Source organism: Miscanthus floridulus, unplaced genomic scaffold, assembly GCF_019320115.1.
Source record: "Miscanthus floridulus cultivar M001 unplaced genomic scaffold, ASM1932011v1 os_2358, whole genome shotgun sequence".
NCBI classification, from domain to species: Eukaryota; Viridiplantae; Streptophyta; class Magnoliopsida; order Poales; family Poaceae; genus Miscanthus; species Miscanthus floridulus.
The window spans coordinates 17,021-28,302 of NW_027098262.1; the positions used below are offsets into that span (position 1 = coordinate 17,021).

At 50.7% G+C, this 11,282-nt stretch overlaps 1 protein-coding gene across 1 annotated transcript; it reads right to left on the reverse strand.

The window, feature by feature from the left end:
* Positions 1 to 4,817: 4,817 nt before the first annotated feature.
* Positions 4,818 to 6,554, reverse strand: LOC136534896 (protein STRICTOSIDINE SYNTHASE-LIKE 4-like). The gene is made up of 6 exons (XM_066527258.1): positions 6,365 to 6,554; positions 6,051 to 6,272; positions 5,800 to 5,867; positions 5,429 to 5,665; positions 5,215 to 5,344; positions 4,818 to 5,120 (listed from the first exon to the last, which is right to left on the reverse strand). Exons 1-6 carry the CDS (start codon positions 6,506 to 6,508, stop codon positions 4,818 to 4,820), a joined length of 1,104 nt encoding a protein of 367 aa, XP_066383355.1. The 5' UTR covers positions 6,509 to 6,554.
* Between the last annotated feature and the right edge of the window lie 4,728 nt (positions 6,555 to 11,282).

Genomic DNA, 11,282 nt, shown 5'->3' on the forward strand with positions numbered 1-11,282 from the left:
CAGCCAGAAGGCAAAAAGCGAAACTATGGCTCCGTTCGCCTAGCTAAAACTTGACTGAATTGGTTAAAAACGCTGTTCTAGCTGAATTGTTGCGAGAGAAAAACACTGTTCTGACTGAAAAATAAGCTAAATAGTGCGGATTATAAGGTAAGCCGAACGGGGCCTATATATCACTATATCAGTTTCCAATTATATAAAAAAAATATATCTCAATTTGCCCTGGATTCGCAAGCAATAAAGAGCACTGGTCCAGGACAGAAGATACTTCAACAGCAGACAAGAGCTGCGTGAGGGACCAGGGTCTCAGGGATGTGGCCCAGCACTCCTGCAGTGCACAGCGGTGAGAACGGCCTGCACGAGCATGACCTGCTTAATTTGTAAATTGCTGGTTGAACTTCCTCAGCTTGAGATTGTGACGTAGTAACTGCTGGGAAAGCGTGAGAGATCGACATAGCTGAAATAGCCCTGAGTTGTGAGTTACAGCCTTCTTCTTAAGCAAACCCTTCAGCTTATGTGCCGAAACCTGAGAACACTTGGAGGCTTCATCATTAACTCCTCTCAACACAATCTTTGCTTGTGATAAGTGAATCTCAACAGTTTCTTTCTCGAGTGTATCCACATAGGGTTGTGAGCCAATCTACACGAATATCATGTCATAGAACTTGATTGCTAATATTCTGCTATCATAAGTGAAACAATGCCCCTGCATATCCATTGCAATTGTGGGATCAATTGGTCTGAGAGCATCTGACTTCCATCAACAGTTGTGAAGTGTAAAGAATCACATGATTTCTGGTCTTGTTCAATATGAGAGGCGGTCCTAAGGACAGTCCAATGCTACAAATTACATGTAGTTTCTATACATATTAATTTTCATAGACACTACGTTTAGAAACCATGGTCTCAATTGATAGTTTCTACAGAACAATTTTTTATTCAATCATATACGTTCTCTCTCCATTCTCTGCCAATCACATCCCTTCATGCATTGGTTCTCGTATAGACATGGTTTTTAACTTAAACCCAGTTTCAATGATTTTTGCTCTATCTCTTCAATAACTACCTTGCTACATCAACAAAACGCTTAGGTAATAGTACAATTAATGTTTATAGAAACTATGATGGTTTCTGCATTGAGAGTGCCCTAAGGCCATGTACAACGTAGGGCGCTTACGGGTAGTTAATGATCCATTTTTCCACGGTGGAAGGGAATGAGGGCGCTTGGTAGCAGAGTCGCCGCTTAACCAAGCAGCAACACTTCGGCCGAGCGGTACACCACCTGTGCAAGCTGACACATGGGCCTCTCCCGTTGCTAAGTGTCTATAAGACAAGAGTTTGCATTGTAGGTTAAACTCTAGTGCTAATTCTCTCTCGTATAAGAATCTATCGCATTGTACAGGCCCTAAGTCCTAACTAACAAAGGTTCAAGCACTACCAGAGTCTACCAGAATACACACCTCATGCTTGCCAATGAATCGCCTCAGTCTCAGAGTTCTATTCTTCCTTTTGACATTAACATCTGAAGGTGTCTGCTGCACAGTCATGGCAACCTGTCCTGTTGTAACTTCTGAATCCTCCTCAGTAGAGGTATAATCTGGATCAGGCTCAACTTGAATAGGCTCCAACAGCTCTTGAATAACATGAAGAGGAATCAGGTTGGGCACTTATGGTTTCTGCCTGTCCACTTCTCTCCACAGGTGAAACAAAAGGTTATTGGCTCGGCGATAAGCTTTCAGAGCCAACAAACTTTTCAAGGGACCAGTAGCCCAGTAGGCTGAGATGGTTCTGCAGTCTTACTCTCATCCTTCTTCATCATTGGTTTTCGCTTATCTCCAACAGAACTAAGCTTTGACTAAAACCTACTGAATCCCTTGTTGCCAAACAGACTTTTGCTTTTCATCGGATTCAACTCCACTTGCTGCGTGATAGCCAACTCACTAGCAGCTTGCACCATTTTGGGCCTATGCAGGGCATACCCCGCTCTGTGCAGGATCTGGGGAAGGATGTCAGTGGCTAGCCTTACCCTTGCATGTGCAATGCGAGGAGACCGTGACTCGAACCTAGGACCTTCTGGTCAAAGGCGGTAAGACTCTACCGCTTGCACCAGGTCCGCCCTTTATTTTGGGCCTATGCAGACCCCCCCAAAAAAAAACGTGTGACAAAGAAAGTATAATCATAAGAGGAATTATACAGAAGAATGTCATGTGATAACTCATCACATTTGTATTGATACTCCTCTACAGAGCCCAATTGTTTCAGAGAGTCCAATTGCCTCAATTGTATCTGATGCTGATCCTTGTCAAAGCGGTTGAAGACAAAATCTGCCGTCGAGTCCCAAGTCTGAAACCGACCTTGATGCTGATCTGTTTGTAACCAAACCGCAGTGTGACCTAGAAATTTGAGAGCAACGAAACGAGTCTTCAAGTCGGGATGAACCGCGAACACCTCGATATACATCTCGCATCGATCCCGCCATAAGCGTGCGTTAGAACCATCAAATTTTGGAAGCTACATCTTAGGAATAGATTGAGAACGAAGACCTCGATCTCCCTCTACACTCGTGCCAACCCCAACGGAATGAATGGGATCAGGCGACATACCGTTGACCAGGCATGGCGAGGGTCCGAGGACGCCACCACCAGCATCCCGGTGGTGAGCTGATTCGCCACGCCCATGGGGTCGTTCGCTCGGCGGCGCAGATGCGCGTGCTGATGGGTGAGGAAAGCGGTGAGGTCGATGTGGCCGACCCAACTGCTCGGTGAGGGGGGTGGAGGTGGTGGAGCCTCTAGCCAAAGCAGTTGCGCCGCCGTGTCATCGATCTTAGAGAGCAGCGGCCCCATCGATTCGTCCACCGCGCCACACCATGCATCCAATGTCGAGAGCTTTGTCACGGGATTGCTTCATCATCGGTTGGAATCCTTCGAATTGCCTGAACAAGTCCTCCAGCGTCGCCATCATCTTCTCATCATGCTTGGTCGGCCTCGGAGCATGTTCTAGCACGCAAAACAACATGAATCCGGTTAAAACATTTGGGTCTCCCGAATCGAGAGGCTCATGTTACCAATTTATCACGAACTAGAGGATCCGGTAAGTAGAAATGGACTGAATCTGAGCAAGCAGCTTTCAACGGTAGGCGACATTCTCGTCAACAGCGAAGTGCACTTCGTCAATTTTGAGGATTTGCCCAACCAGACTAAATGACGAACATTCGTTGGAATTGAACCGAGCGATCAAATTCCCGACATGCTTATGTTTTCTTTTTTAGAAAAAAATAATTCCATCATTTTCTGATTTGGATGGCGCGGGTGTGCTTCATTATCTTTTGGTTCTCGACTGCGCACGCACTCATCTCCTGCATGCGCTCATCTTTCCTGCATCCTGACGTCAGCGCTGACGCGGGCGTAAAAAAAGCAAAATATTTATTTTAAAATACTATAACTTCAGAATTGTGTATCCGTTTTTAATTTCATTTGCACTGGTACGCGACGAGACGCACAAAACTAGACCCTACTTGCATATGTTTCGAAGGATTTTTTTTTCTTAATAGCAATTTATGTGTACTGGCTTATAACATATAACTTACACAAAAAACTTTAAAACTCAAGAGTTATAAAAACACAACTTATTTACAAAGTGTTATTAAACGCAAAAGAACGAATTAACTTATAACTTGTGTCAAAACTTACAAACACAAAAGTTATTAAAACACAAAGGAATAAATTAACTTATAACTTATATTAAAACTTAGAAACACAAAAGTTATGAAACAAAACTTATATACAAAAGTTATAAACAAAACTTGTGTACATAAGCTATTCTATACAACTTGTATATATAAGTTATTCAATACAACTTGTATGTATAAGTTGTAAGTTATAAGTTAATATAAATAAATTATTACTAAAAAATTATTTAAAACATAAGCAAATGAGATCTAGTTTTATTCGTCTCGTCGCGTAGAACACACCGGTGCAGATAGAATTAAAAATGGATACACCGTTCTGAAATTATAGCATTTTGAAATAAATATACTATTTTTTTAAAGTGACGTTAGGGTAGTTGGAGACTGTGCAGGTGCCTGCAGCCTTGCCAGTCGGATCGTTCGCTGGCCCGAAATCCAGTGAACGACAGCCAGAATGGATTTGGGGATTTGCTGGCCCAATCTTTGAAAATGCTTATAGGGGTAGAGTTTGCATGCATGTGTTCATAGGGGTGAGTATACGTGAGTTATGAGTGTCTGAATTATACAATGTAATTGTAAAAAAAAAGGAGAGGAAGAACAGAGAAATACAGCAAAGAGGATAGCCGGGAGAGGAATGGTTTAGATTTCTATTATTCCATAACCGTTTCCAAACAAATCTAACCCGCTTATATGCTGCCGTTACCTCACACACGACTTGGGGCGAGCCCCTGCGCCTACACGGGCCAAGACCAAAATCCGCAACTCCACGCAGTCTCTAACTTCCACGCTCAGCCACTCTTCTGTCTCCTCCCGTGAGGAAGGCGTTTCCTGACACAAGGACCAATATCTCGGCCCGAATGCTCGCCTGTTTGGGCTGGCATGATCGGTTACTGTACATCAGATCCATTTATTGACAATGATAATTTATAGACAATGATAAAAAGCAAAGATAACCTAGATTGAAAAGTTTCCCTGTTTAATTAACATTGAAGCACCTTTTCTGATAAAATTAACATTGAAGCATCGCAACTATGTTCATGCTTTACTAGGAGAACGTAAATGTTGCAGAAACAGGAATGTAAACGTTCCCCGTGTTCCCCGTTTGCGGCTGCTAAGCATCGGAGAACTCAGACGTCTACGAAGATGCTGCTCCCTGCTCCTGCTGTGTCACCTGCGCCAGAGATAGTTTCCCGACGAAGTTGGTCGAGAGGCTGCCGAGGAAGATGTCCCCGTTGAACTCCGTCACCGATGTGACGAAATTGATCACCTTCCCTTCGGAGTCGTCGAGCACGCGGACGATGTTGCCATCCTCCGACACCTGAGCCACCATGGCTCCCTTTGCCGTTCCCTTGCTCCACTCGAGGAGCCCGGGCAACGAAGCCACCACTCTCTTCGTGAATGTCCAGCGAGCGATGAAGTCCAGCCATGGCGACCTCAGCTGTATTTTGGACACCGGAAACTCAAAACTGTCATGTGATTCTGTTTGTGATAGGACGGTAGTTTGGATGATGGGGGAGCCGGGAGCCAGTGACCTGGAGGACGGCAATCCAGAAGTGGCCGTCTGATCCGAGACGAATGTTATCCGGACTCCCCGGAAGGTCGACGAACGTCTCTGCCGTGCCGGCCTTCTCCCCTTTCAGCCACACTTTCATGCACCTGAACCTGCGTGTGTTTTTTTTCCCCACAGCTGGTTGGTTCTTCATGCGATCGAGCACTGTATGATGATCCGAGTGAAGGTTCAGTTACCTGGTGGACTCGCAGACGACCACGAAGGCCTCGTCCCTCGGCAGGGCGACGCCGTTGGCGAAGCCGAGGCGGTCGAGCACGACGGACGTCTCGCCGCTGCGCGGGTCGTAACGGAGGAGGCGGCCGGTGGCGCTGGCCTCTATGAAGTCGTGGTACCACCTGTCGAAGCCGAACCTGGTGCTGGCGTCGCTGAAGTAGACCGTGCCGTCTGAGGCCTCGATCGCCGCGTCCGCGAACCTGGCGGCGGAAGGGCCGGCGGGCGGCGCACGGTCACGCACATGGTGAGAAAAATCAGCTGTGGCTTTACAGTTACGGAGCGGCACCGCACGATGTGATTTCGTCCGGAATTTGGGTTGGGATGCGATGCGAACCTGATGGTGGAGCCGTCGACCTCCGAAGCAAGAAGGGTCACTCCTTCCTCCCCGACTCTCAAAAGTCCCTGCTCAATCAGTTACAGTAATAATAACTAATATAGTAAATAAGTATTGTCAATTTTTTAAACAGGTGTTCTGTGCTCGTCTCATGCGTCTGTTGATCGTAACACGTAGAGTTGTTCTCTTTCATTCGTCCTACTAGAACTAACGACGCTAGCAAAGTACACCGATCTGTGGAGGTAGCTTACCTTGTCAGCGTCGCAGACGAGCATGGTGCCGTCGGCGGACGGCGTGATCCCGAGCAGCCCCGTGCCGCCGACGAAGCGCCACCGCTCCCAGGACCCGTTGTTCGGGTGCATCCGCTGCAGCCACCCGTCCCTGGTGGCCGTGTACACCGCCCCGCCCGCCGCCGCGTCCACGTACACGTCCTCCGGCGCGTCCAGCGCCCCTTCCCCCAGCTTCTCCAGCCTCTGCAGCACGGCGCGCGTCAGCGTCACGCACGCGCACGAAACGGCAACAACAATTGACGAGCAGCAAGGATTTTCCCGGACGACTCGTTAACCTGGAGGAGGTTGTTGGGCGGCGGAGTGGGCGGCCGCGGAGTCGACGGCACCGGCTGCACGGGGCAGTTGAGCGCGACGTGTGCCGCGAGCGACGCCACCGCGGCCAGCACGGCGGCGGCGGCGGCGAGGAGGCCAGGCGCCATGGTCAGTTTGCCACCACGACACCACCTCACCGATGGACGACTTAGTTCCAAAGAAGCAGCTGGCAGTTGATATCACGGCTGATTGAGCTTTTTACTGTCTTGGCCCTCGTACGAGCGCTGAGTTTTCAGAGATTCAATCAGTGCACGCTGACGTGTGGCGGCTTCAGCCAGAAGGCACGGCTAGCTAAAACTTGACTGAATTGGTTAAAAACGCTGTTCTAGCTGAATTGTTGCGAGAGAAAAATACTGTTCTGACTGAAAAATAAGCTGAATAGTGCGGATTATAAGGTAAGCCGAACGGGGGCCTATATATCACTATATCAGTTTCCAATTATATAAAAAAAATATATCTCAATTTGCCCTGGATTCGCAAGCAATAAAGAGGACTGGTCCAGGACAGAAGATACTTCAACAGCAGACAAGAGCTGCGTGAGGGACCAGGGTCTCAGGGATGTGGCCCAGCACTCCTGCAGTGCACAGCGGTGAGAACGGCCTGCACGAGCATGACCTGCTTAATTTGTAAATTGCTGGTTGAACTTCCTCAGCTTGAGATTGTGACGTAGTAACTGCTGGGAAAGCGTGAGAGATCGACATAGCTGAAATAGCCCTGAGTTGTGAGTTACAGCCTTCTTAAGCAAACCCTTCAGCTTATGTGCCGAAACCTGAGAACACTTGGAGGCTTCATCATTAACTCCTCTCAACACAATCTTTGCTTGTGATAAGTGAATCTCAACAGTTTCTTTCTCGAGTGTATCCACATAGGGTTGTGAGCCAATCTACACGAATATCGTGTCATAGAACTTGATTGCTAATATTCTGCTATCATAAGTGAAACAATGCCCCTGCATATCCATTGCAATTGTGGGATCAATTGGTCTGAGAGCATCTGACTTCCATCAACAGTTGTGAAGTGTAAAGGATCACATGATTTCTGGTCTTGTTCAATTTGAGAGGCTAACTCCTAAGGGAAGTCTCAATGCTACAAACTACATGTAGTTTCTATACCTATTAATTTTTATAGACACTACATATAGAAATCATGGTCCCAATTGATACTTTCTACCGAACAATTTTTTATCCAATCATACATGTTCTCTCTCCATTCTCTGTCAATCACATCCTTTCATGTCTTGGTTCTCGTGTAGACATGATTTTTAACTTAGACCCAGTTTCTATGATTTTTGCTCTCTCTCTTCAGTAACTACCTTGCTACATCAACAAAACGTTTAGGTAGCAGTACAATTAATGTCCATAGAAAATATGGTGGTTTCTGCATTGGGAGTGGTAGTTAATGATCCATTTTTCCAGGGTGGAAGGGAATGAGGGCGCTTGGTAGCAGAGTCGCCGCTTAACCAAGCAGCAGCGCTTCGGCCGAGCGATACACCACCTGTGCAAGCTGACACATGGGCCTCTCCCGTTGCTAAGCGTCTATAAGACAAGAGTTTGCATTGTAGGTTAAACTCTAGTGCTAATTCTCTCTCTTATAAGAATCTATCGCATTGTACAGGCCCTAAGTCCTAACTAACAAAGGTTCAAGCGCTACCAGAGTCTACCAGAATACACACCTCACGTTTGCCAATGAATCGCCTCAGTCTCAGAGTTCTATTCTTCCTTTTGACATTAACATCTGAAGGTGTCTGCTGCACAGTCATGGCAACCTGTCCTGTTGTAACTTCTGAATCCTCCTCAATAGAGGTATAATCTGGATCAGGCTCAACTTGAACAGACTCCAACAGCTCTTGAATAACATGAAGAGGAATCAGGTTGGGCACTTATGGTTTCTGCCTGTCCACTTCTCTCCACAGGTGAAACAAAAGGTTATTGGCTCGGCGATAAGCTTTCAGAGCCAACAAACTTTTCAAGGGACCAGTAGGCTGAGATGGTTCTGCAGTCTTGCTCTCATCCTTCTTCATCATTGGTTTTCGCTTATCTCCAACAGAACTAAGCTTTGACTAAAACCTACTGAACCCCTTGTTGCCAAACAGACTTTTGCTTTTCATCGGATTCAACTCCACTTGTTGCGTGATAGCCAACTCACTAGCAACTTGCCCCGTTTTGGGCCTATGCAGAACAAACCCCCCCCCACCCCCCCACACACACACAAAAACGTGTGACAAGAAAGTGTCGGGTACCTTAGGATGGGGTACCCCCAGTAAAACATCAAACGGGTTGCCAAGATCTCATCTAAAAATAATAAAAGCAAGAAGGTAAGTTGTGGGCCCCTCTTCCACCGTGACCGAGCCCACTGGGTCCTCCCCCTCCTCGCTTCGGGCCTCGAGCAAGAGGCCTCGGCATCCTGACGCCAACTCCGCTTCACGCGAGGCCCCCCCGGGAAGGCCTCGGCAGGAAACACCGCCTCCGCCTCGCCCGAGGCTCTCCACGAAAGGCCTCGGCAGGAGGCGCATTCTCCGTATCGCGTGAGGCCTCTCGCAAGAGGCCTCGGCAAGGAGCCTGATCTCCGTCTCGCACGAGGTCTCATTCTCCGTATCGCTCGAGGCCGGCTCGTCCGCGGTCCGTCACCCCCCGCCTCGGCCGACCCTTCCGATAGCGAGTCACGTCTCATTAATACTTTCAACCACTCTCGCAATCTCAGCCGGACAGTGGCTCAACGTCACAGAATGGCCGACGCGACCCGAAGTCGCATCAACGCCATACCGGCCGGGACAGGGCACGGCGGGGATTACCGGCCACTGTGTCCTAGCACTGTGTCCACGATCAGCGCCTGGGGCAGGGTATGACAGAGGTTACCGGCAACTGTGTCCTAACGCTGCACCCACGACCCGCCGCCCGCTCAAGGCCTCGGCACTGTACATCGGGGCCTTGACAATCTCGGGGTTCGTGCCTACCGAGACCCCCCACCGCAGTACAAGCCTCAGCACCGACCGGGCCACAGCCTCGCACACAATCTGTCCACCACGACTTGCACGTTCGCCGCCACGTCCGCTCCGAGACATTCCCGGGGCTCCCACGACGCACAGGATCTGATGGGGACAACCACGCCGCCCCCATACTTCAAGGACGGATCACTCCTACGACCACGCCGCAACAGGAACAGGCCACAGGGTTCGGACGTGCCGCTCCTATTAGCACGACGCCGCATAGTGATACATGTACTGACCTCGTCCTCCCTTCAACTATAAAAGGAGAGGACTTGGGCCACTTAGGGGGGGGGCACCGGATAACACACACACACACACGCACATTCCAACCGCTTGAGAGCAACATCTCAGACGGCCCACATGACACCCTGCCGAGACCTGGGACTAGTTCCCTCTCTCCCTTAGCTTGTAACCCCCTACTACGAGCACTCCGGTGCAAGGAATACAAGTTCGATCTCTCAGACTGGACGTAGGGCGCCGATTGCCCGAACCAGTATAAACCTTGTGTCTCTTTGCATCACCATCCGGAATCAGGAGCACGCAGAACAAATTCACTAGTCGGTCGAGGACCCCCCGGTCCGGAACATCGACAGTTGGCGCGCCAGGTAGGGGACGCTGCATGTCAGTTTCGTCATCCCAGCAGGTTCTGGATGGCAGACCCCGGACGACCATTGCGTCTCAGCACCGTAGTTTGGTTCGGGAGCCTAGAATTCATGTCTCTAGGGCATGAATACGACATGGTACTCCTCACTCCCCGAGCCCCACCGTCCGCCGATGAAGTTACGCACCGGTAGCCCAGGCGCAGGCGGCACCCAGGTGGCCGCTCTCGCCGCGCTCGTCAGGCACGACGCGAGCAAGGCCACCCCGACGCTACGCGAACCCGGGGCGTCATGCCACTCCCCGCCGATATCCTACGACCAGCTGTTGGTACGGGGTCCCTGGCCGAGGACCTGTCGGCACCCTTTCCTTGGGTAGCTACCTCCTCCGAAACGGCCTCGTCCGACGCCGCGCCACGCTACACGCCAGCCTGCGCCTCCGCTGCCTGATGGGCGGAGGAGCTAACGTTCACCTTGAGCACCTTACGGGGCGCCAAGGGAGGATCTTCCACCAGATGCGTCTGGCTGGAAACAAAGACACTCCCGAGGTCAGCATGCGATCAAGGGGCAAACAAGAAGTACTACGGACTCCACCGGAGAAGACGCTTACCGCGAACGGGGATGCAGCCGCTTCGACACCGCCTGCCTCCTCTGCGACGGTGGCGGTGATGGCAGCAGCGCGGCCTCGGTGTCCACCAGTGCCAGCTGGCCTCCGTCGGACCCCGGCACCTCCTCGACCCTTCGCGGAGACAATGGGGTCGCCCCCACCGTCACCCGCTCCATCTCCACCGTCGAACCCATCGGGCTGACGGCACGCTCCTCCGACACCCGCGCCTCGGGTGTGTTGGCCTCGGCCCCGAGACGGGCCGCCACTGGCCCCGGGACACCTCCTCCTCCTCCTAGGGGCGTCAGGCTCCTTGCCGGCGCCCCGGGTACCATCTCCCTGATGTCGGGGAGGTGTTCCAAACAGGCCGTCCCCACCTCGCGCCCGCCGCCGTCGCTCGAAGAATCCGACGCCGACGACGAAGGAGGCGGCTCCAACGGGAGACCGTCGAGCTTCTGACGCCGGCGGCGGGCGTCCAGCTTTTCGCGCGCAAGGATCTTCTTCGTGCGCTTCGCCTCCTTGGCATCTTTCTTCCTCTTCTCCTCCTCGGCACGCGCCCTGTTCGTGGACCGCCGCCGGGCGTCCTCGGGTACGGGCGGCGGAGAGCCCCGCACATCTCTCATCCCCTGAGGGAACGACGAAGTAAGACAACAGACGAAAGGGCGAAAAGCAAGAAGGCCGTGAGAGCCTCGGCA

What these genes read in the sequence shown, in the direction of transcription:
- LOC136534896 (XM_066527258.1), bottom strand. Translation starts at nt 6,508, where the DNA reads ATGGCGCCTGGCCTCCTCGCCGCCGCCGCCGCCGTGCTGGCCGCGGTG. An exon ending in CGCCCAACAACCTCCTCCAG is followed by an intron (nt 6,273 to 6,364) that starts GTTAACGAGTCG and finishes GCCGTGCTGCAG; the next exon opens with AGGCTGGAGAAGCTGGGGGA. An exon ending in GTCGTCTGCGAGTCCACCAG is followed by an intron (nt 5,345 to 5,428) that starts GTAACTGAACCT and finishes AAACACACGCAG; the next exon opens with GTTCAGGTGCATGAAAGTGT.